Source organism: Lepidochelys kempii, chromosome 1 (assembly GCF_965140285.1).
Source record: "Lepidochelys kempii isolate rLepKem1 chromosome 1, rLepKem1.hap1, whole genome shotgun sequence".
NCBI lineage: Eukaryota > Metazoa > Chordata > Testudines > Cheloniidae > Lepidochelys > Lepidochelys kempii.
In genome coordinates, this window is record NC_136380.1 from 353,286,986 (window position 1) to 353,313,217 (window position 26,232).

A 26,232-nucleotide genomic window follows, 5' to 3' on the forward strand; every position below is an offset into this window, starting at 1 on the left:
ACTACCCGTTGAGCCCGGTCAACATCCCTACCCAGTCACAGACAATTGAGTAGTAGCAAATGCAGGCTCCAACTCGCAGATTCACCTCAGTGGCTGAACAAACCACAGCAGAAGGAACTGTTCTGGAAATAAGAAAGGGCTCTGAGATCAGAAGCCAGAGATTCAAAGATGGTATTTGTCAACATACCTCCAATAAAAGGAAGAATATTCCTCTCACCTGTCAGGGAGTTCAGGTCATCTAACATGACTTCTCCATTAGTGTATTTTGTTAATTGCCTGTATTCATTTGTGATTGTTGTTTTTGACCGTATGTTTGGCCAAGCTTGCACTCAACTTAATGGCATTCTCTGACTATCTGCTATATGTTTGTACCACGATAACTTTTGAATGCCGCATCCGATCAATCCCAAAATTTCAGGGAGTGTTCTAGGCGTCAATGTCCAGATCCCTATAGATTGGGGGTGGGGGGTGGGGAAAAAAACCAAATGGGGAAAATGGAGGAACAAAAGCCCTGACAGTTCTTGAGCACACCCACCCCTCCAAGTTCCTCTGCAATTCTCTATATATCAGACAACTGGTTGGTGGCACCCTTTAATGCCTTGCAGAATAACAATACACCTATCTCATCTCTGCCTAGCCTCTCAATAGATTTTAGCAAGCTGGCACAGAAAGAATGGGGTGGGGGAAGGAGCATATGGGGAAGGGAAATGGGGACACTCACACAGCCCCTGGTGGAGGGGAGGAGAGAAGGGAGCCTACAGAACCCCAAGCAGAAAGGGAAAAGTGAGACTGGGGGGGACGGGGATGCAGAATCCCTGGTTGGGGGAGAATGGGGAAATTTGAAAGGGGTGGAGTGGGGAAAGGGATCACCAGTCAGAACCCCCGGTGGGGATGGAGATTGAGGGACCCAGCTATTGAAAGGAGGAGGGAATGGATGCACAGAGAGCCCCTACCATGAAGGGGAAATGGGGTCCTGGCAATGGGGAAAGGAAGGCCACCCAGAGCTTCTGGTGTGGGGGAGGGAGGTGGAAGTGGGTGGGAGATGACACACAGAACCCCCCTGGTAGGGGGTTACTGGGGGATGCTGGTATGGAGGGAAAAGGTAATGGGGTGCATGGGGTCAAATGGGTGGAATGGGACACACACAAAGCCCCTGACATTGCAGGGGAAATCACGGATCCTGGAATGGGGCTGGATGGGTGGAGAGTTGCAAGGAGTCCCTGAAGCAGAGGGGGATGGGAGGGTGGCACCCAGGATGCTTATGAGGGGCGGGGTGGAACCCCCTAGTTCATTTTTATTTGATTTTTTTAAGGGAAGACACAGCAGTAGCCACTGCAGTCAGGGCATACTCTTCTTAGCCACAAGATAAGAGTATAACTTTGTGTAACCCAGACCTCTGTCAAACAATCTCTTCCCAGCATGCCTCTATCGCATCCTTGGTACCGAACTTCATCATTCATGGTTAAGCAGCTGGTGCAATAAGACCATTCCCCAGCATGCTGCCCAGAACTGCCTCACTGCTTCCTTGTGCTCCCCCATCTGTCTTGTCTCCACCTGTCGTCTTTTCTCTGATACGTGCACCGTAAGCTCTTTGGTTTTGTTCTGTGTTACTACAGCATGGAGCACAATGGGGGCCTGGTCAATAACTGGTACCCCATGGCACTTCTGCAATACAAATTTTATACATATGTCAGCTGAGCTCCCCTCTACCACACTGAACTTTCGCTCGCTCTCCATGAAAGGCAGGGAGGTGCCCACAGGCACCTTGCTACACAGTTTTCAGAGTAACAGCCGTGTTAGTCTGTATTCGCAAAAAGAAAAGGAGTACTTGTGGCACCTTAGACACTAACCAATTTATTTGAGCATGAGCTTTCGTGAGCTACAGCTCACTTCATCGGATGCATACCGTGGAAACTGCAGCAGACTTTATATATACACAGAGAATATGAAACAATACCTCCTCCCACCCCACTGTCCTGCTGGTAATAGCTTATCTAAAGTGATCATCAGGTGGGCCATTTCCAGCACAAATCCAGGTTTTCTCACCCTCCACCCCCCCACACAAATTCACTCTCCTGCTGGTGATAGCCCATCCAAAGTGACAACTCTTTACACAATGTGCATGACAATCAAGTTGGGCTATTTCCTGCACAAATCCAGGTTTTCTCACATCCCCCCCACCCCCATACACACACAAACTCACTCTCCTGCTGGTAATAGCTCGGTAGGCAAACAGATAAGACATCGGAAGCCTCTCCACTTTGAGGACTCCAAGACAGGAATGACAAGAGAAGCTCATGCAGCTCAGATACACCAGCCGCGTGTAACACCAGCAGACCCCGGTCGTTGGTGGGCAGGATCGAACCTGGGACCTCTGGAGCTTAATGCATGAGCCTCTACTGCATGAGCTAAAAGCCACAAAGCTCTTAGCAAAGGCTGTAGCAGACTCATTCATCTCTAAGTGGTCTCGGTGCCACTAGAGGGGACAGAACACCGCACCCAGGAGGTGTGTGTGTTACACTGGTACACTGAGGCAGTCAGTAATTCAGCGGAAGTTTCAAACATGCTTGAGAGTAACAGTTGAGGGCTGACACAGAACACAAGTCAGATAAGAAAAACACACTGCAATAGCATCCACAGCTCCTTCAATCCTGGCCAACAAAGGGTGAATACTTGGCTGGGACCAGATCAGCTAATACAGGAGATCCTGACTCTGGCCTGGGGCCAGATCAGCAAAACCACTGAAAACTCCGCAAACATGCACCTCACCAACTTAACATTCTATGGGTCTGTCGACACTGAAACTCGAAGGTGTAACTTCCAGCTGGAGGAGAAAGACCCTATATCAGGCTCAAATAAATGGCCCACCCCAGCAGCAGCTCTGCAGCCCAGAGAAAGGTTCCCAATAAAAACTAGGGAATTGAAAATAATCTACAAATGCTTGTACTGTACATACATATTTGCATATAGACACATATCACAACCACAAAGACATGCACATCACCAAACTAACTGTACCACCTTGTTTTTGTAGTCTTTGTCCTCCTTAGCTTTTATTCCTACCCCACTGTTACTACTGACACTCAGAACAGCTTGTCTCTCCTCTAGATCCTAACCACATCATGGTAAGGAATGTAATGGCTTGGTTTGTTTGTAAAGCAACTAGTGTAATTTTGGTAGCTGTATGAAAATAAGGAGTCTTATTCCCCTTTGTTTATACATTCATAGATTTTAGATTTTTATGCTGGTGTAAATGAGGAGTTATTCCACTGAAGCAGAGTGCAGAAATTTAAAACAAGGAGATTTAAATAATTTGTTCAGTGATTTAAAATCACTTGATTCTTTTTTTAAATTAGGTTGAGGCTTTGTAAATTTAATTTGAAAAATTGTGCTAATGCAATTTTGAGTTCAAATTTATACAGAATTAAATTATACATGTTGGTTTCTTTAAATGCCACTACTTGTAGGGTCTCACTTGAAGTTTACAAAATTGCTATAGGCAAAAACCAAAATATGGTGCAGCCCTGCAAACACTTTACTCGCATTAACAGTCAATTGGACCACTTGTGCTTAAAGTTAAACATACACATAAATGTTTGCATCATCAAGGGCTAAAACTGTACCTGTTTTATTGAAAACTTTTCTCCTAGTGGCACAAAATCTTTATCAATTCAAAACAAAATTGCTTCAATGTTAATGAAAAGTTATTTAGAGTTCCAATATATTAACAAAGTTAATATTAATTTATACATACAGGACAAATTTTTAAAAAGATGAACCTAAAGTTAGGTTCCCAAGTCAATGCATAGGCACCTAAGAGTAGAATTTTCTAAAGCACCTAGAACCCAGATTTTTAAATGTATTTAGGCGTTGCTGTGCTCAGCGTTGCAATGCCTAACAGATTTAGGAGCTTTAATCTCATTTTCAAACAGGATTTAGGCACTTAGAGCCAAAATCCCATTGACAGTTGATAGGAGTTAGGTTCTAAGTTCTTAACTCCCTTTTGAAAACTCCTAAATCAGTTAGGTGTTGCAATGCTGACCACAACAACGCTTAAATACCTTTAAAAATCTGGGCCTCTGTGCCTTAGGAGCGTAAGTCCCTTTCAGTTCAGGCTGCAAATTCTGACAAAGGCAGGCACTCTGCTCAGAACACTGCAGCTTTCTTAATTGGTGGAAGCGCAATACAGCTGAAAGCCTTGTTGGTTGCAAATAAAGTACAGCCTATTCACTTATCAGTGTTGTGTCTGAGTTTGTGTTGTTCTCACAGCAAGGATGTTAAGGAGGCCCTGGAATTGTCTTTTTCAGCCCGGATGAGTATTTTAAATGTGAAACTTCTTAGTAGAAAAAAAATCTCTGTACAATCTGAAATTCTACTAAGAATTAGGAAATTAAAGGAACAAAGTACAAAGCATCCACCATAGCAACTTAAGACTACAAAACGTGAAGAAAGTAAAGAACTAGCAACATGTAAATTAAAAAAAAATCTAATTTTTTTTAATTTTAAAAATTATTTTTTAAGTTTTAAAACATTTATAATTGTTTTAATCATGATTTGTATCCACTGAAGCCAATCAAGCACAGTCAAGACAAACTGGTGCAAAATCACACCTGTTCTGTCTCCCAGTACCTACGGCCTCATCCCCAGCAGAACACTGTTATGGGACACCATTCTTCCAGACCCTGCCATTTTCACTACCTCTGACTGAACAGCAGCTCAGAGATCCTCTCTGTGCTCCAATTTCCCTTTGCCATTCAGTCAATGTACCCAGGAACCAATCCAGTCACTTTCAGAAAGACATCTCTTGATTCAAGGCATGATTCAAAGAAAGTCCTAGTCACCAGCACGGTAGCAATACCTATCAATCTCCATAACCCCTCCCACCTCACGCCCACCAGCCTCCTCCTCCAACCTCTTTCTCCCACTCCCACCCATGACTGCAGAAGCAGCAGGCCCCAAGTCTCAGACCAGCAACCAATATCTGTCCCACACACTGGCTGAGAGGTGTGACTTTCAGGAGACCTCAGGCGGTCTCACTGTCTCCAGAACTGAGTCTGCCAGACAGGCCACAGGGGAGAGTCTTGTCTAAATATTTTTACTGCACCTAGCAACATAGCATCTATTGCAAACAGCCAGAAAAGCTGCATTCTCCCCCTCCCCGGAAGAAACACCAAGAAAGGGAATGCAGTCGAGGGGCTGGGTATTGACTGGTTCGGGGTGGGATGGAGAGGGAGGTTGGATTTGCCTCCTTTCTGGAAGATTTTGTGGCTCATAATCCAATGACCCAGTCAAATGCAGTGTTCCTTGAGGCCCAAGAGACCATTGGATTGGTATAACAGATAGAGACGGAAATGAGGTTATGTTGGATCTCCCATGACAATACTATACCACAGTACTAGCGAACAATTCAAACAACTGGGTTTGATTGTGTTAGGGGGATCCTGAGGCACTGAACCACGCTAAGTGAGTAACCAGGGTCTCCTACAAAAGCAAGAGATGTGAGCTGCAACACAAGTTTGGTGGGTACAACACTGCACTACTGCAATCCCCCAGTGGCAGGGATCATCTCTTACAAACTGAGCACTTACATTATTGATGGGGGGCGATGGGGTTAACAAACCACTCACTAAGGCTGTGGTAGGGGGAAGGCTGGAGCAGTACTGCACCAGGAAATCTCCATCCTTAAAGCACTGCTGAGCATGCGTCTGGGGAAAAACGCGGTATAAAGAGAGCTCCCGAAAGCCAGGCATGGCCTCTTACTGAGGGGGCCTGCTGAGCATCATTCCCCTCCCACTTTGAGACATCACCCCAGAGGTAGGGAGAACCACATGTGGGGCACAAGAGGGTTGTCAGCGCCAGTCCTGAGACTCTGGGAGTTTGGATCAAAGCGCTATGAACAGCAGCTATGCCCCGAACTGAGACACTGAGTGAGGAAGGGGAAGATGAACAGGAAGTGGGCCAAGTGTAGGCCAGCCCATGCTGTCACATTTTCAGAGCCCTGGGCCAGGATCTGATGGAGCAGGAGGACCCAGGTCCCTCTACCCACCCCAGATTTCCCTATACCTAGTACTGAGATGGACAGGACTAGGGTTTACCAACAAGAAAGCTGACCCAGATGAACCCCATTCAGGGTGCGCCTGACGCACTGAACTGAAAGAGAGACTAGAGCAGCAGGCCCTGACCAACAGACCTGCTGACCAAATGGACAATCCCACTACAGGGGGTCACCAAATAACATAAAAATAATAAGAATGAAAACAGAGACGTATGAGGGAATGGGGAGTGGTCCATTTCATCTGGAGAATGCAGTATTTGGCAAGTACAATAGTATGACTCGTGAGTGATGTAACATTCTAGGAGTTACCAGATAATATTTCCTGCAAATGCTCTGTCTCATTCTGTTTATTTCATAGACTCATAGACTATCAGGGTTGGAAGGGACTTCAGGAGGTAATCTAGTCCAACTCCCTGCTCAAAGCAGGACCAATCCCCACTAAATCATCCCAGCCAGGGCTTTGTCAAGCCTGACCTTAAAAACCTCTAAGGAAGGAGATTCCACCACCTCCCTAGGTAACCCATTCTAGTGCTTCCCCACTGTCCTAGTGAAAAAGTTTTTCCTCATATCCAACCTAAACGTCCCTCACTGCAACTTAAGACCATTACTCCTCGTTCTGTCATCTGGTACCACTGAGAACAGTCTAGATCCATCCTCTTTGGAACCACCTTTCAGGTAGTTGAAAGCAGCTATCAAATCCCCCATCATTTTGTCTTCCTTACTGAATGAGGGAGGCAACCTCGTGACAGAGGATGTGGAAAAAGCTAATGTTCTCAATGCTTTTTTTGCCTCTATCTTCACGAACAAAGTCAGCTCCCAGACTACTGCACTGGGCAGCACAGCATGGGGAGGAGGTGGCCAGCCCTCTGTGAAGAAAGAAGTGGTTCGGGACTGTTTAGAAAAGCTGGACGTGCACAAGTCAATGGGGCCGGATGCATTGCATCCGAGAGTGCTAAAGGAACTGGCGGATGTGATTGCAGAGCCATTGGCCATTATCTTTGAAAACTCATGGCCATCAGGGGAAGTCCCGGAAGACTGGAAAAAGGCTAATGTAGTGCCCATCTTTAAAAAAGGGAAGAAGGAGGATCCTGGGAACTACAGGCCAGTAAGCCTCACCTCAGTCCCCAGAAAAATCATGGAGCATGTCCTCAAGGAATCAATTCTGAAGCACTTAGAGGAGAGGAAAGTGATCAGGAACAGTCAGCATGGATTCACCAAGGGAAAGTCATGCCTGACTAATCTAATTGCCTTCTATGATGAGATAACGGATTCTGTGGATGAAGGGAAAGCAGTGGACGTGTTATTCCTTGACTTTAGCAAAGCTTTTGACACGGTCTCCCACACTATTCTTGTCAGCAAGTTAAAGAAGTATGGGCTGGATGGATGCACTACAAGGTGGGTAGAAAGTTGGCTAGATTGTCGGGCTCAACGGGTAGTGATCAATGGCTCCATGACTAGTTGGCAGCCGGTATCAAGCGGAGTGACCCAAGGGTCGGTCCTGGGGCCGGTTTTGTTCAATATCTTCATTAATGATCTGGAGGATGGTGTGGATTGCACCCACAGCAAGTTTGCAGATGACACTAAACTGGGAGGAGTGGTAGATATGCTGGAGGGTAGGGATAGGATACAGAGGGACCTAGACAAATTGGAGGATTGGGCCAAAAGAAATCTGATGAGGTTCAACAAGGACAAGTGCAGAGTCCTGCACTTAGGACGGAAGAATCCAATGCACCGCTACAGACTAGGGACCGAATGGCTCGGCAGCAGTTCTGCAGAAAAGGACCTAGGGGTTACAGTGGACGAGAAGCTGGATATGAGTCAACAGTGTGCCCTTGTTGCCAAGAAGGCCAATGGCATTTTGGGGTGTATAAGTAGGGGCATTGCCAGCAGATCGAGGGATGTGATAGTTCCCCTCTATTCAACATTGGTGAGGCCTCATCTGGAGTACTGTGTCCAGTTTTGGGCCCCACACTACTAGAAGGATGTGGATAAATTGGAGAGAGTCCAGCGAAGGGCAACAAAAATGATTAGGGGACTGGAACACATGACTTATGAGGAGAGGCTGAGGGAACTGGGATTGTTTAGTCTACAGAAGAGAAGAATGAGGGGGGATTTGATAGCTGCTTTTAACTACCTGAAAGGGGGTTCCAAAGAGGATGGAGCTAGACTATTTTCAGTGATAGCAGATGACAGGACAAGGAGTAATGGTCTCAAGTTGCAGTGGGGGAGATTTAGGCTGAATATTAGGAAAATCTTTTTCACTAGGAGGGTGGTGAAACACTGGAATGCGTTACCTAGGGAGGTGGTGGAATCCCCTTCCTTAGAGGTTTTTAAGGTCAGGCTTGACAAAGCCCTGGCTGGGATGATTTAGTTGGGGATTGGTCCTGCTCTGGGTAGGGGGTTGGACTGATGACCTCCAGAGGTCCCTTCCGACTCTGATATTCTATGATAGGGCTCTGGATGCCTCTGGATCTGTATTCTCCACTTCCAATAGGCTAGTTGCACACAGTGGAGGTGAGAGAGCAGGAACTGAGCCTTGGAGTTTGGGCTGTGAATACCAAACTGAGGTTAGAAAGTGCTTCTTGCTGCTCACATGAATGTGGTTTACAAGGTCTGCAACATTGGCAGACCAGTTACCAGCTCAGGCCAATGTTCCCATACCTCAATGGAATACCAACAAACACAGAGCTGGAATCAGTCTGGCTCACCAGGGTGTTAGTATTGTTAAAATAGGTATTAGAATTATAAGAATGAGTTTAGTGTTTAGACTTTATTGAATGCTTGTGAGCTGCTCATTTATAACATCTGTGTATAACATTTATAACATAGTGTAGGGTAATAGTTAAGCATTTGCATTGTGAGCCACTGTAAATCTCCCAACAGGAGAGAGACATTAACTCATGTATAATGCTGTCTCCAGGCACATTGACACCAGACTGACTAGAGCAGAACATAAAAGAGGACAAAAGACTTTGCTGTTTACTCTTCCCACCTGTATGAAGATGAGTTTTGCAAGTGTATTCTGCCCCTCAGCTCAAAGCAGAAGTGGGAAGGGAATAAAAACCCCAAACCAGGAGGAACTATTGCTTCTTGGATTCTGGGGGGCAAGGATTACTAGATATAAGCAAAAGATCTCCACTGCTTAGCCTGGGTTAGCCCTAAAGGACACACAGAGCTTGCTTATCATAGCAACGCCTATTACTTTTTGGAAACTTAAGATTGTAACTCATTTGTGTGCATATGACTACGTGCTTTAACCTTGTAAATAACTCTCTGGTTTCCTTTCCTGTTAATAAATATATATACAGTTTATTATAGAATTGGCTACAAGTGCTATCTTTGGTGTGAGAGCTAAGGTGCAACTGGCCTGGGTAAGTGACTGGTCCCTTGGGACTGGGAGTAACCTGAATATTACTGTGATTTTTGATGTAAGGGACCACCTATCACAAAGGCAAACTTGCCTAGATGACAAGAGAGATCAGAGTACCCCTGGGGGACTATCGGAGACTCCATGTTACAGCTGTTATAGGGCCTGAGGAGTTTACACTTAACTGGTTGGTGAAATCTAAGTACAGAACTCCCCACCTGGTTGGGGTTTGTGCCCTGGTTCTTAGCAGTCTGCCATGAAGTTGATACTCAGGCTCTTAAGTTACTGCAGGGCAGCCTGACAAGGCCTGTGAGCAAACACCACCTTTCCTTACAGCTAGCGCAGTAAGAAATGTTATATGGGGAAGAATCCTACTTTAGCCCCCAGGAAACGACATGGATGAACCCAGTAAGATTTTCTGTCTCCAACTTTTACAGTCCCGTGTAGGAGCAGAGATGTTATTTTACCTCTGTATTTGGCACTGCTGCGACCAGCTGCTGCGATGTTAAGCTCAGTTCTGGTGTCCACAAGTCAAGAAGGATGCTGACAAACTGCACAGGGTTCAGAAACGAGCCAAAGGAATGATTAAAGGATAATCTGCTTTATAGCGATTGAGCTCCTTGAGTCTATCTAGTTAGTTTAACAAAGACAGTTAAAGAGGGACTTGATTACAGTCTATAAATATCTACATGGGGAACAAGTATTTATTAATGGCCTCTTCAATCTAGCAGAGAAAAGTATAACACAATGACTGGAAGTTGAAGCTAGAAAAATTCAGACTGGAAATAAGGTGTAACATTTAACAGTGAGAGTAATTAACCATTGGAACAATTTACCCAGGCTCATGATACATAAGAATGGACATACCGGGTCAGACCAAAGATCCATCTAGCCCAGTGTCCTGTCTTCCAACAGTGGCCAATGCCAGCTGCCCCAGACGGAATGAACAGAACAGGGAATCATCAAGTGATCCATCCGCTGTCGCCCATTCCCAGCTTCTGGCAAACAGAGGCTAGGGACTCCATCCCTGCCCATCCTGGATAATAGCCATTGATGGACCTATCCTCCATGAATTTATCTAGTTCTTTTTTTAACCCTGTTATAGTCTTGGCCTTCATAACATCCTCTGGCAAGGAGTTCCACAGGTTGACTGTGCGTTGTATGAAAAAATACTTCCTTTTGTTTGTTTTAAACCTGCTGCCTATTAATTTCATTTGGTGACCCCTAGTTCTTGTGTTATGAGAAGGAGTAAATAACACTTCCTTATTTACTTTCTCCACAACAGTCATGATTTTATAGCTTCACAGTCTGCCTAGGACTTAACTATCTTGAGTAATTTTGTATCATCTGCAAATTTTGCCACCTCACTTTTTAACCCTTTTTCCAGATCATTTATAAACATGGTAAATAGGACTCGGCCCAGTACATCCTGGGGGACACCACTATCTACCTCCCTCCATTCTGAGAGCAGACCATTTATTCCTACCCTTTGTTTCCTATCTTTTAACCAGTTACCAATCAATGAGAGAACCTTCCCCCCCACACACACACACCCCGATGCAAAGAATACATTTCATTTCTCCGCAATGGCCTTATCATCCTTCAGTGCTCCTTTAGAATATTGATTGTCCAGTGGCCCCACTTGTTGTTTAGCAGGCTTCCTGCTTCTGATGTACTTAAAAAATTTTTTGCTATTACTTTTTGAGTCTTTGGCCAGCTGTTCTTCAAATTCCTTTTTGGCCTTCTGTGGCGGGGTGGTGACCCCACCATGCCTCGAAGGGCTTAAAACAGCCCTAAAAGAGGGCTGTAGCCAGAGGAAAGCTAGGCTGACTGGGAGAAGTAGCCACAGGTGGGGCCACGCCCTAATCAGGCCACAGCTGGCCCTATAAGAGGGCTGTTAGTCAGGAGCTGAGACAGACACTCTCTCTAGCTACATGGAGAGAGGAGGACCTGGCTGCTGGGGAAGCTGAGGATGGTACCTAGGGCAGAGGGAGCTGGGGAGCTCCAGCCTAGCAGAGCCGCAGGCCAATAGCAGTGCTGGGGAAGGGCAAAGGGAGCTGGGGAGCTCCAACCTAACAGAGCCCCAAGCTGCAGGCCAAGGTAAAGGCCCACGAAAGGGTACTAAGGAGGCAGAGGAGCAGCCCAGACCTACACAGAGGCAGCTGGTCCAACCCCCCTTGCTGATGATGAGTGGTACAGACTGGGAGCAAGGGCTAGACGATGACTGACAGTAGCCACCGAGGCAAGGGAGGGATAGGGGGTTGGGGGTTCCCCAGGGAGGGGAGACCCCGACTGAGGGGGTACTGCCAGGGGGCAGAACCCTAATCTAGAAGGGCACCAGGGTCTGGGAGGGGCACAGGGCCAGGGGCAGGCAAGACACTGACCAGCTGAGGGTACTCCTGGCTGAAAAGAGCTAATTCCCTGGACAACCAGCAGGAGATGCCACAGTGGTGAGTTGTCGCCCCACGACACCTTCCGAATTTTATTTTTCCACTTCGTTTGCCAGAGTTTGCTCCTTTCTATTTTCCTCATTAGGATTTAACTTCCACTTTTTAAAGGATGCCTTTTTGCCTCTCACTGCTTCTTTTATTTTGTTGTTGAGCCACGGTGGCTTTTCTGGTTTTCTTACTATGTTTTTTAATTTGGGGTATACATTTAAGTTGAGCCTCTATTCTAGCGTCTTTACAGAGTTTCCATGCAGCTTGCAGGGATTTTACTTTTGGTGCTTGTGATGGGGTTGGGATTCACCACCGCAGGACCTCCTGCTGACTCGTCAGGGAATTAGCTCAGGCCAGTGTGGAACGCCCTTCAGTGGTGGTGTCCCATCTGTCTCTCGCCCTCTCTTGGCGCCTGGACCTGTGTTGCTCCCTTCTTGCGGCATCCTCTTCAAGACACTGCCCTCCGGCAGTGCCCACTATTCCTTGTTCACCCCCTTGCGGGTGGGTTTCCAGCAGTCTTTCACTTCGCCCAGCCACAGCGGCCAACCACACCCCAAAGTCTAACCCCCTTTTGCCAGGGGTTGGTGCAGTCCACTATTGCCACATCCAACGGCTGGGTGTATGTGCAAGGGAGAAGTGGGGGACCCAGGCCCGCCCTCTACTCTGGATCCCGACCCAGGGACCCTTTGGCGGCAGCCTTCCTGCCCTCCTTCTCCCCCCATGTCTGCATCTCTCCCTGGGTCGCTTCCCCTTCGTCCCCTTTGCACCAGCCCAGCCCTTCCCTCAGGGCCTGCAGCCTGGCAGATACCAGGCTGAAGTTCCTTCTGCTCCCCTCACCTGCGCTGTCCCTGGCGCTAGTCCCCTCACATAGGAGACAGACCTTCACCCTCTGAAGGCCTGGGAGAGACTGCCTGCTCCCTTCCTGGGCAGCCTTTATATAGGGCTGAGCCTGGCCCTGATTGGTTATCTCTTACTCAGCCTCTGATTGGCTCCCTAGCAAGCCTTCTCTGATTGGTCGCCCACCCGCACAGCCTCTCTGGCCTGCTGGAGCCCCCTCTAGTATAGGAGTGGGATAGCCACCCCACTACAGTGCTGTAGCTTTTAATTTCTGTTTAACTAAACTCATTTTTCTGTAGTTCCCCTTTCTGAGATTAAATGCCATAGCGTTGGGCTGCTGTGGTGTTTTCCCCACCACAGGGATGTTAAATTTAATTATATTATGGTGACGATTACCAAGCAGTCCAGCTATATTCACTTCTTGGACCTGATCCTGTGCTCCACTTAGGACTAAATTAAGAACTGCCTCTCCTCTTCTGGGTTCCAGAACTAGCTGCTCCAAGAAGCAGTCATTTAAGGTGGATCCCTTCCTGAGATGATAGGTTCTCCATCACCTTGCAATTTTAAATCAAGATTGGATGCTATTCTAAAAGATACACCCTAGGAATTATTTTGGGGAAGTTCTATGGCTTGTGTTATACAGGAGGTCAAACTAGATGATCACAATGGATCCTTCCAGCCTTGCAATCCATGAATTCTAGGATTATTTTCTTATCTGCAAGATTGGGACTTGAAAAGACACATACCCAAGACCACTGCCCTGGATACCTCATGGCCACATAGAATCATAGAAGATTATGGTTGGAAGAGACCTCAGGAGGTCATCTAGTCCAACCCCCTGCTCAAAGCAGGACCAATCCCCAACTAAATCATCCCAGCCAGGGCTTTGTCAAGCCGGGCCTTCAAAACCTCTAAGGATGGAGATTCCACCACCTCCCTAGGTAACCCATTCCAGTGCTTCACCACCCTCCTAGTGAAATAGTGTTTCCTAATATCCAACCTAGACCTCCCCCACTGCAACTTGACACCATTGCTCCTTGTTCTGTCATCTGCTACCACTGAGAACAGTCTAGATCCATCCTCTTTGGAACCCCTCTTCAGAAAGTTGAAGGCTGCTATCAAATCCCCCCTCACTCTTCTCTTCTGCAGATTAAATAACCCCAGTTCCCTCAGCCTGTCCTCGTAAGTCATGTGCCCCAGCCCCCTAAACAATTTTGCTGCCCTCTGCTGGACTCTCTCCAATTTGTCCACATCCTTTCTGTAGTGGGGGGGGCCCAAAACTGGATGCAATACTCCAGATGTGGCCTCACCAGTGCCGAATAGAGGGGAATAATCACTTCCCTCAATCTGCTGGCAACGCTCCTACTAATGCAGCCCAATATGCCGTTAGCCTTCTTGGCAACAAGGGCACACTGTTGACTCATATCCAGCTTCTCGTCCACTGTAATCCCCAGGTCCTTTTCTGCAGAACTGCCGCTCAGCCAGTCGGTCCCCAGCCTGTAGCAGTGCATGGAATTCTTCCTTCCTAAGTGCAGGACTCTGCACTTGTCCTTGTTGAACCTCATCAGATTTCTTTTGGCTCAGTCCTCCAATTTGTCTAGGTCACTCTGTATCCTATTCCTAGCCTCCAGCATATCTACCTCTCCCCCCAGCTTAGTGTCATCCGCAAACTTGCTGAGGATGCAATCCATCCCATACTCCAGATCATTAATGAAGATGTTCAACAAATGAAACCTCTCACGCTAGCTCCTCTCGACATGACTACAAAGCATAGTTTCTTGTTCTTCAGTGCACGTTGCATATCAGTCCCCACAATGCACAGTACCAGTAGATTATTTTGCTAAGCAAGTTTGAGGCATGTTTACAAAAGGGGGAATGAGGTTAAGCAACAGGAATGTGCTTGTGCACGGGGGAGGAAGTTCTGTAGCACACAGCAGTCCAGCTGGCAACCCATTGTGCTGCAGTCCATTATCCTCCATTAGCAAGAAATTACAAGAAAAATCAACAGCCTCCAGAAAAAAGCTCTTTGGGAGGAAACGATACAAGGCAGGGGAGATCCTCTTCCTTGAAATGAAAGAAAATAAATGAGATATTCTTCTTGTAGAGGAATTACTCCAATGTTGTAATGGGGGATTTCAACCATCCCCACATTGACTGGGTACATGTCACCTCAGGATGGGATGCAGAGATGAAGTTTCTTGATACCTTAAATGACTGCTTCTTGGAGCAGCTAGTCCTGGAATCCGCAAGAGGAGAGGCAATTCTTGATTTAGTCCTAAGTGGAGCACAGGATCAGTCCAAGAGGTGAATATAGCTGGACCGCTTGGTAACAGTGACCATAATATAATTAAATTTAACATCCCTGTGGCGGGGAAAACACTACTGTGGCCCAACACTGTAGCATAGCATTTAATTTCAGAAAGGGAGACTACACAAAAAAGAGGAGGTTAGTTAAACAAAAATTAAAGGGTACAGTGCCAAAAGTGAAATCCCTGAAAGCTGCAGGGAAATTTTTTAAAGACACCATAATAGGAGGCTCAACTTAAATGTATATCACAAATTAAATTAAAAAACGTAGAGAACCAAAAAAGTGCCACCGTGGCTAAACAACAAAGTAAAAGAAGCAGTGAGAGGCAAAAAGGCATCCTTTAAAAAGTGGAAGTTAAATCCTAATGAGAAAAATAGAAAGGAGCATAAACTCTGGCAAATGAAATGTAATTAGGAAGGCCAAAAAAGAATTTGAAGAACAGCTAGCCAAAGACTCCAAAAGTAATACAAAAAAAATTTTAAGTACATTAGCGGGCTTCCTGCTTCTGAACAACCAGCAGGGCCACTGGACAATCGAGATGCTAAAGAAGCACTCAAGGATGATAAGGCCATTGCAGAGAAACTAAGTTAACTCTTTGCATCAGTCTTCACGGTTAAGGATGTGAGGGAGATTCCCAAACCTGAGTCATTCTTTTTAGATGACAAATTGGAGGAACTGTCCCAGATTGAGGTGTCATTAGAGGAGGTTTTGGAACAAATTGATAAACTAAACAGTAATAAGTCACCAGGACCAGATCATGATACTCACCCAAGAGTTCTGAAGGAACTCAAATCTGAAATTGCAAAACTACTAACTGTAGTCTGTAACCTATCATTTAAACCAGCTTCTGTAGCAGATGACTGAAGGATAGCTAATGTCATGCCAATTTTTAAAAAGGGCTCCAGAGGTGAGCCTGGCAATTACAGGCCAGTATACCTGACTTTAGTACCAGGCAAACTGGTTGAAACTATAGTAAAGAACAACATTGTCAGACACACAGATGAACATAATTTGTTGGGGAAGAATCAACATGGTTTTTGTAAAGGGAAATCATGCCTCACCAATCTACTAGAATTCTTTGAGGGGGTCAACAAGCATGTGAACAAGGGGGATCCAGTGGATATAGTATACTTAAATTTTCAGAAAGCCTTTGACAAGGTCCCTCACCAAAGGCTCTTAAGCAAAGTAAGCTGTCATGGGATAAGAGGGATGGTCCTCTCATGCATCGGTAATTGGTTAAAAGATAGGAAACAAAGGTAACTGATACCCTATACCCTGCTCTACCCCCCAGCTGAAATAAAGGGTAGGAATAAGTTGTCAGTTTTCAGAAAGGAGAGAGGTAAATAATGTCCCCCCAGGAGTCTGTACTGGGACCAGTCCTATTCAATATATTAATAAATGATCCGGAAAAAGGGATAAACAGTGAGATGGCAAAATTTGCAGATGATATAAAACTACTCAAGATAGTTAAGTCCCAGGCAAACTGTAAAGAACTCCAAAAGGATCTCACAAAACTGGGTGAGTGAGCAACAAAATGGCAGATAAAATTCAGTGTTGAGAAGTGCAAAGTAATGCATGTTGAAAAAAATAATTATAACCATATAGACAAAATGATGGGATCTAAATTAGCTCTTACCACTCAAGAAAGGTCTTGGAGTCATTGCGTATAGTTCTCTGAAAACATCCACTCAATGTACAGCGGCAGTCAAAAAAGAGAACAGAATGTTGGGAATCATTAAGAAAGGGATAGATAAGACAGAAAATATATTGCCTCTATGTAAATCCATGGTATGCCCATGTCTTGAATACTGTGTGCAGATGTGGTCGCCCCATCTCAAAAAAGATACATTGGAATTGGAAAAGCTTCAGAAACGGGCAACAATAATGATTAGGGGTATGGAATGGTTGCCATATGAGGAGAGATTAATAAGACTGGGACTTTTCATCTTCAAAGAGAGACAACTAAGGGGGGATATGATAGAGGTGTATAATATCATGACTGGGGTGGAGAAAGTAAATAAGGAAATGTTATTTACTCCTTCTCATAACAGAAGAACTAGGGGTCACCAAATGAAATTAATAGGCAGCAGGTTTAAAACAAACAAAAAGAAGTATTTTTTCACACAATGCACAGTCAACCAGTGGAACTCCTTGCCAGAGGATGTTGTGAAGGCCAAGACTATAAGAGGGCTCAAAAAAGAACTAGATACATTCATGGAAGATAGATCCATTGATGGCTTTTAGCCAGGAGGGGCAGGGATGGTGTCCCTAGCCTCTGTCTGCCAGAAGCTGGGAATGGGCAATTGATGATTACCTGGGATACTGGACTACATGGACCTTTGGTCTGACCCAGTATGGCCATTCTTATGAGAAGCTAGGTGTACAGTCATACTTTCTGAGGGTGGGAAGAAGATATTCCCTTTACATAGGGAACACTTGGAGGCTTCTGCTTCAAAGTCCTTCCTGTGGCTCATGAGCAATTTCAGCATAAAAGAAAACCTTTCCAGGGCTCAGTTTAGCCGGAATGCTGGCAAGACTGTAACAAAAGCATCCAGCTCCCAGAGCAGGGGGGAGTGCGGTGCCATTTGATCACATTTCCAGTTGCTAGCAGGAGGCAGTTGAAATACCAGTGATCGAACGGGTTTCACACAGACTATTGAACATCAACAAACAGAGGTTTCAATCACTCCTACTACAAGATGTCAAATAATCAATTTTCTTACATAACAAAGAGGGTTTAGCTGTCCTCTCAGGAGGCCCAGTGAATGATTCTTTGACCCTACAAGAAGCATCTCAAAGTGGGTTCAGAGACCTGAAGCCAGACCACCACTTTGGGCTGTGACCCAGACTAATCCCATACGTGAAGTAGGGTCAAGACTTGGCTAGAGCTCTCTGAAGAGCACCTAGTAGTGCTGGTGATTCCGTGGCAGGCATTCTAGCCCTCAGAAGCAGAATCCACTGGGAGCGCTCTCCCCTCTAACTTTGTGCTCCAGGGTGGAGCTGTGATAAAGGGAGTGGTATGGTTGACTCTGAAGGGGGGATTCTTGTTTCAGAGTCAGTAACAGCCTCTGCACAGTGTGAAGAAGTGTGCCGCAAGGAACAGCGTGAGTCACTCAGTGGAGGCACTGTCCCCACCGAATCAGTACGAACCCCAATGTCTGGCACAGCATTAGGGGATGCTCGGAGCAGCTGGTAGCGTGGGTGTCTATGTGAGCACTTTCCCTTTGGAATTATCACTGACCCCAAAGCCTCAGTGCAGTGTTAGTCATATGTCGCAACTAAAGGATGCTACCATCAGCAGCTATCAATCCCTGAGTCCCTGATCACTCATATACATTAGCAACCCATGGTGCTTTTGGCAAGAGTCAGGGTGTTAACCCTGATGTCCCAGCCAATTTCTAACTCAGCTAAGTACATTCTACTGACCCCATTCCCCCCACCTGTCATAAGCTCAGCTGGACACAGGATTGTCCTTCGCTTCCTGACCTAAACAGGCATATTAACACTGCTGTGAAAGAGCTGCTGCGCTCCACCCCAGAGGTGCATGCATTTCTGCAGGTGACATTAACTGTAACACAATATGACTGTTCATTGTATCTTTTTATTTGTTTATTATGAGATGGAAACTGACTAATTACCTGGAGTCTGGCTGTGAAAGAGGACTAGCTTTAGTTAACTGCCCCAGGAGGAAAACATCTGGCATGCCTCAGTAGGGCTAGTTGCCTCATGCAGTATAGAGCTCCTGAATTATCCAATTAATGTATTACAGAGTGTCATGGAGTCTTTTCTCTGCACACAGAGGTGAAACTCCTTTAACAAATGAGCACATCTGTGTGCTGGGATGTTACACTTCCCAGAATCCACGGGAAGGTCTGCCAGAGATATTTTCTTCCCAGACATAGGGGGAAAATTTTTACAGGCTCAGAGAAGGTGGTCCATGCAAAAAGGGTGAGGGAGTTTAAATGAGACAGTCAGGATAACTGACATCATCAAAGTTTCTTATTTACCTGTAAAAAACCCTCAGTTCTGTCAATTGTGCACTGTCGGTCTACGTAACCCATCTTCCTGTCCCTAGGTAGCCCACATTCCGGTCACTCTTCCCCTCAATATCCCACCTCAACATCTTCCACTTGTTTCTTACACCTATTTGTTGATTCTACCTTTGGGGCAGGAGCAGGCTCTGACAGGAGTGTGTGCTGGCCAGCACCAGGGGCCCTAATCTCCACTGGGCATTCTGGGCACTGCTGCAATATAGATAAATGCTAAATAACAGCAAGAGATGTTCAGCAGGGAGACCCCCTGCCCCCTACACCTTTCTCTCCGTCCTCAGAGAGAGAGAGCAGAGGGCATCAGTATAGGATGAATAAGGTTGAGCCCACAGGATACTTGCTTAAATGGCTGCTTTCTATCTCTCCCCATCTGGGTGAGCAGGCCTCTCAGCTCCTAAGACAAATAACAGATCAGAATTTCTAAGAAATGAAGTATACAGAAACCACAGAACTAATCATCATCTAGAAGATTTCATCCCCTCTCCCAACCTTCCCCCAGACAAGTGCCTGACTTAGCCAGACCCTCCTAGCTGTCCAGAACCCTAGTGGCAGAAATCTTTCCAACCTTTCATGTTTTTCTGCCTGCATAGTGGCTTCTTGCACAACATGCTGATAACTCACAGACAGAATGCTACAAAGTCACATTTCAGTATTACCAACACCAAGCTTTTAGGGGCATGAATCAGGCCCCCAAAAACCAAGAGATTGGCTTACATTATGAGATTTTAAAAAAAATTAACTATGTTCTTTTCATTTGTCTTTTGGTTTCTGAATACTACAGTTTACATTTTCAGACTTTTCTCTGCAACCACAAGGACTAAAATTTGCTTTATTCTGAAATGGAAGCTGACATTCTCACACAATCACATGGCTCTGGGAGCTGGGTCTTTAAAAAAATTTAAAGACTAGCAATAAAATTGCAAAGAGTTGGCAAGACTGAGACATGAGACAATTCAGCCCAAACCTGGGTAATTTATCAAAAAATTATGAGCATACAGAAGGCAGGTTTTTAAACAAAACTAAGCAGCACCAAAATGTCACCAGTCTGTATTGTCTTTGACACCCCAACCAACAGCCATAATAGCTTTGTTTAAGAGAGAATGCCAAATTCCAGCACCACGGAAGACACCACCCAACCCCACCTCCAGAGATATCCTAATCATCACTGCCATGAGAGAACCACAGCCACAAACACAGATATGGTCAGAATGCAGGGAAGATATAGAGTACAAGGATCCTCCTTTCCTTTCCCCTTCCGTCCCCCACTCTGTAATGCCAAATGCAGCTGGCCACTGAAATGTAGTCTCTTGTACTCTGCTGAGCAAATGGACAAATCTCTTATAGTATTCAAAACAACTGCCTCTAGAAATATGCTATGCACTACAGCACCATGAGGTTCCACAGCACCACAAACCATGTAGAATCAATCCTGTTTTCATGTCTTTCTCCTGAGAGAACTGTACTCTATACACTGCCCAAAATAAATCAGCTATGTGCATCCATTTTCCCAAGGGAAACAGCCTCAAAACTGATGCCCCAAACCACACAAAGGAAGGAGTATAAATATACACACCAGTTTGCTTAGAAATGTAAGCCAACTACATACCAATAGTCACATCACAGGGAAATAAACTCTGCCCTCAGACTGGTCTCAGAGATATTCCACAAAAAGTGTTTCTCAAACACAAAATCTCTCACCCAAATCCAATGCTCCTCTGAGATCCATCACATCCATCAGCCACAATGTCACTCACACAGCGTGTGAGGGCCGTCCCAGCACCAACACACCACGCCACTACTCACAGAGAGACAGACGCCTAGGGCTGTAATTGTGATAACAGAATAGGAGATGAGGATGGAAGCAGAGGGTACCTTGCTCTTCATTCTGGACCTGCTGGCCCCTGAAGTTTGCCTTTTGTCTTTCTGTTCAGTCAGTTTTCTTCCTAGGGAGGAGCCCATGTCCCTCACTCTGCCCCTCTCCTTTCTCACTCCGATCTCTCAGTCCCTGTCTCAGGCCAGAGAAGGCTCCAAACCGGGATGTGGAGCTTGCAAACACATGCTTTCCACAATCTCATTCTCTCCAAGTAAAGCAACAGCAGTCTGTGCCGAGGGTACAGGTTACACCAGCACTGGCTTTCAGGACCGTGTTCTCTTCAAGTGAGCAGCCGGCGTGCATGTAACACACACACACTTTGTCTCTCTGTCTGACAGCCTCCCCCTCTCTCTTTGCCACTGTATTTCTCTGTCCCTCACAGGGAACGGTCTCTCCAGTTGGCTGCTGGATATGGGCTTCTCTTTTGCTGTCTGATCCTCACGACCTCGGAGCGACACATCAGTGGATGCAACACACATACACAGGAAAGCTAACTAAATTAAATGCACAAGTCAGCATCTTCCCCACAGAAATCAGGTGGGACTGGAGGCTCAGCTTTTCATTGCACTGCCCTGTCTGTATAATAAGGGACAGATTCAATACAGTTTGGGGAACAAAAGAAGACCCAACACAAAGGGATTATTTTTAATAGAGGTTTGTCTGCAAAGTGCCTATGCCCTTCCCCACACATCTTTGGGGGCAGCACATTGCACACAGGCTCAGATGTCCCCCCACTATACACTAGTCCTCAGCCCCCCGCCTTTCTGAAAACATGGCCCTCAAGCTGCACAGTCCACTAGTGCCATGCAATAGTGACTTGAACTCCTTGCCACTAGGAGAGTGCGGGAGACTTGTGTCCATTGCTCAGATGTTCTTGTGCCAAACATCATGCTACTCGCTGCATAAAATCTCTCCCTTGACTCACTCCACAGACACAGTTAGTCTCATGTTGCGGCAACCCTGCAAAGGCTAACGGAAGGGTCTGTAATTCCCTCTTCTGGGTTTGAGGGTCCCATCTGGAAGGACAAGCCTTTTGGGGAGATTGTTTTCTCTCTTTCTGCTTAGGATCTGCTCAGAGTTCCTCCCATTCAGCTGCTGTTGTTTTATAGACCAACTGACCCTCTGCCCAGCAGCATAAGTCAGCAGCATCAAAGATCCCAACATCCCAGTATTGACCTGTGGAATTGTGCCAGGAGTTAAACTAAGGAAGCCTACAGCTGAAGGTCAAACAGACTCCAACACTGCCATGAACATGGAGGAAAAAACAGGGACAAATGGCATGTGTCTCCACAGTGCACTAATAATACACTTTCTATTTCACAGTGCAAGAGTGACTGGCAGCTGAAGAAGCCGTGCCTGGAGATGGCTCAAGGTTGCCCCAGTTTGAGTAAGTCAGAGTCTATGCCTGAGGGTAGATACGAGGGGTCCACATCCAAGCAGGTCAGAGTCAAATGATGGTATGTGGGGAAGAACACACATTATGAGGTTCTCCATAAAGCCACTACTCTCTCCTCTTTAAATCCCTCTTCTCCTGTGACTCTTATAAGAAATCAACCCTTATTGATGGCCAGAATGCAGGGAGTCAGGAGTAGCTCACACTATTTGTTTATTTATACTTTTTAATACTTTCAAATGTGTTGGACCCATCAAGCAAGCTATGTACACAGCTAACCTTTGGAGCTGAGGGACAGGAAGTCTTGTCCTCATTCCTCTTTTATCATCCATTGTTTCTCATACTTGCTGATTGCATCTTGCTTCCAATTAAACCCTAAGCTTTTCAAAACAGGAAATCCTGTCTTTTTAAGTCCTTGTGCAGCATCCAGCACAACTGGGCCCGATCCTGATTGAGCCCTCTATGCACTACCACTATACAAATCAACAACAATTAAGGATACCTTGGCCTGAGGGGGGGAGAATCAGGCTCGGGGGAAAGAAGGGTGTCTATACCTGACAGTAATATCTGAGTTTCAGCTAGGTTCCTGAAAAAAAGTTCTTCCCAGTGTAACATCTGAAGTCTCTCTCTGTCACACACACACCACCCATCTGCAGTGTACTTGGGAAGTGGAGGACTTGGAAAGTACATTCCTTTCCAGGAAACAACCACAAAAAAATCTTTTGCTCTTTTTACTAAAGTTGTCTCCATTCTGAACTTAGTTCAGGCCAGATGACGAGTCCCCAAAGAAATCAGACTCTCCTGTCCTGATACACACATGGGTTAAAGCCTGGGGACAAGGCAGTGCAATAATGTTTCTGTACGTGAGGAAGAGAAGCCCTGCAGTGTCTGCCAGGGGAGAGGAAGGGTGCTTGTCAATGTACACCATTGTGCTGTACTGGTATTCAGTGACTCATCAATATCAGCGAATAAAGCGGCTCTTCAGCTGGCCCATCATGTGTTTCTCCCAGCCTCACCATCCCAGGAGAGGCTTAGCCCTGACCTCTCCCTCAGAACTCAGTCCAGCTGCACAACTGATTGCTGAGAGTATGTAATCAGTTCAATGTCACCAAGGTGGGCTTCCAGCCACAGTTCCATGGGGGGGCCTTCAGCTCAGATCACTAAGTAACACAATCCAGCCCTTGGCAATCAACATACATTTTTAGGGGGGAATTTGAGGTCTGGCAAAGGGGGAAGTCTGGAATGTACACAAATCTCTTCTTCTCCAACACTCTCTTTGCCAGCGAGAGTGTCTCTGACAGACTATGACTTATCTGGATAGGCTGTCGATACAGCTATCCAGACTTCAAGCTCCCTGAGGCTAGATGCCAGTCTTACCTTTGTGTGGAGCTTGGCAAACTGCTTGTCATCCAGCAGACTCTGGGTGTACACACGCCTCTTGTACCGGAACTAGAGAGGAGAAGGGAAAGAAAAGTGGTCAGACACAAAAGCCGAACAAAAGCCAAGGGCAATATAGGGGAATGTGGTCTCGATGAAATTACTATACGGTGGGGGGGAAAAACTGGCTTAAAGACTGTACTCAAAGAGTAGTTATGAATGGTTTGCTGTCAAAGTGGGGGAACACATCTAGTGGGGTCCCACATAGGTCAATCCTGGGCCCAGTGCTAATCAATATTTTCATTAATGACTTGAATAATGGAGTGGAAAATATGCTTATAAAATTTGTGAGGACACCAACCTGGGTGGGGTTGCAAGCACTTTGGAGGACAGGATTAGAATTCAAAATGACCTTGACAAATTGGAGAACTGGTCTGAAATCAACAAGATGAAATTCAATAAAGACAAGTGCAAAGTACTTCACTTAGGAAGGAAAAAATCAAATGCACAAATACAAAATGGGGAAGGACTGCCTTGGCAGCAGTACAGTTGAAAAGGGTCTGAGGGCTAAAATGGATCACAAACTGAGTCGGAGCCAACGATGTAATGCAGTTAAAAAAAAGGCTAATATTCTTGTGCATATTAACAGGAGTCTTGTATGTAAGGCTACGTCTTCACGACAAGTTAGGGGTGTAATTCCCCTGCTCTTGTGCACACACTTGCAGTAGTTCGGTGAGAGCTCACGCAAGTATACACAGCCGTGTAGCAGCAACAGCAGAGGCAGTGTCAGCGAAAGCACGACTGAGCTGTGCCAAGTACAAACCTGCCTGAAATTGGTGGGTAGGTACTAGGTACAGCTCAGTCATGCTACACTGCCATTTCTGTTCATCATCGCTCTCATCGAGCTACTCCGAGCCTGTGCACCCAGACAGGGAAACCACACTCCTAGCTCATGGAGTGGACATTACCTAAGACACAGGAGGTAATCGTCCTGCTCTCTGCAGCGTGGTTAGACCTCAGCTGGAGTACTGTGTCCAGCTCTGGGCGCCGCACTTTAAGAATGATGTGGACAAATTGGAGAGAGTCCAGAGGAGAGCAACACAAATGACGAAAGGTTGAGCAAACCTGCTCTATGAGGAAAGGTTTAATGAAAACTGTGCATGTTTAGGCTACGTTTACACTTAAAGCATTGCAGCTGCGCCGCTGCAGCACTTCAGTGTAGCCACGCAGGACAGCAAAGGGAGGAGTTCTCCCGTCACTGTCGTTAATCCACCTCCCCAAGAGGTGGCAGCTAAGCCGACAGACGAATTCGTCCATTGATCTAGTGCTGTCTGCACCACAAGTTAGGTCATCTCAACTACACTGGCTCAGGGGTGCGGATTTTTCGCACTTCTGGGTGACGCAGTTGAGTTGACCTAACTTTTTAATGTAGATCTTGCATTAGCCGTGAGAAAAGAAGACTGAAGGGGGAACCTGAGAACAGTCTTCTAATATGTTAAAGGGACCTATAAAGAGGATGGTGATCAACTGTTCTCCATGTCCCCTGAAGGTCAGACAAGAAGCAATGGGCTTAATCTATAGCAAATAAGATTGAGGTTAGAAATTAGGAAAAACTTTCTAACTATAAGGGCGGTTAAGTACTGGAATAGGCTTCTCAGGGAGGTTGTGGAATCCCTGTCATTGGAGATTTTTAAGAACAAGTTATTAGACAAACACCTGTCAGGAAAGGTCTAGGTTTACTTAGTCCTGCCTCAGCGCAGGGCGCAGGACTAGATGACTTCTCAAGGTCCCTTCCAGCCCTGCACTTCTATGATTTTATTATTCTAGATCTCACGTCATTTCACAGGTTAAAGAGCCTTTGTTTAATACAAATTTTAGGTCTAGAAAGGACCATCAGATGATCTAGTCTGCCCCCCCTCTACATGACAGGCCATAGAATATTTCCAGTTAACATTGTACCTAGCCCAATAACTTGTGTTTGGCTAAAGCATCTCTTCCAGAAAGGCATCCAGTTTGGATCTGAAGACATGAAGAGATGGAATATCCAGCACTTCCCTTGATTATTTGTACCAGTGGTTAAGCACCCGTTGAAAATCTGTGCCTTATTTCCAATTTGAATTTGTCTGGCTTCAGCTTCCAGGCACTGGTTCTGCCTTTCTCCACTAGATTAAAGAGTCCTTTAACACCTGGTATTTTCTCCCCATACAGGTACTTAGACACTGTAATCAAGTCACTTCTCAATCTTCATTTTAATAAACTAACCAGACAGAGCTCTTTAAGTCTCTCACTGTAAGTCATTTTTTCCAGTCCTTGAATAATTTTTGTGGCTCTTTTCTGCACCCACTTGTTTTTCAACAACCTTCTTAAGGATGAACACCAGAACATAAAAAATGGTCACACTGGGTCAGACCAATGGTCTGTCTAGCCCAGTGTCCTGTCTTCCGACAGTGGCCAGTGCCAAGCACTTCAGAGGGAATGAACAGAAGAGGGCAATTTATCGAGTGATCCACCCCGTCGTCCAGTCCCAGCTTCTGG

At 45.9% G+C, this 26,232-nt stretch overlaps 1 protein-coding gene across 9 annotated transcripts in view; it reads right to left on the reverse strand.

Moving 5' to 3' along the window:
* Positions 1-26,232, reverse strand: part of SHANK3 (SH3 and multiple ankyrin repeat domains 3) — a 769,810-nt gene that overhangs the window by 573,643 nt on the left and 169,935 nt on the right. For all 9 annotated transcript variants that reach the window (XR_013635242.1, XM_073329053.2, XM_073329054.2 and 6 more), the window contains one exon: positions 23,698-23,769. Coding sequence is in view for 8 of the 9 variants with exons in the window: in XM_073329053.2 (XP_073185154.1) it covers positions 23,698-23,769 (72 nt within the window). In the remaining variant the exon portion in view is untranslated. The remainder of the gene's footprint in view (positions 1-23,697; positions 23,770-26,232) is intronic.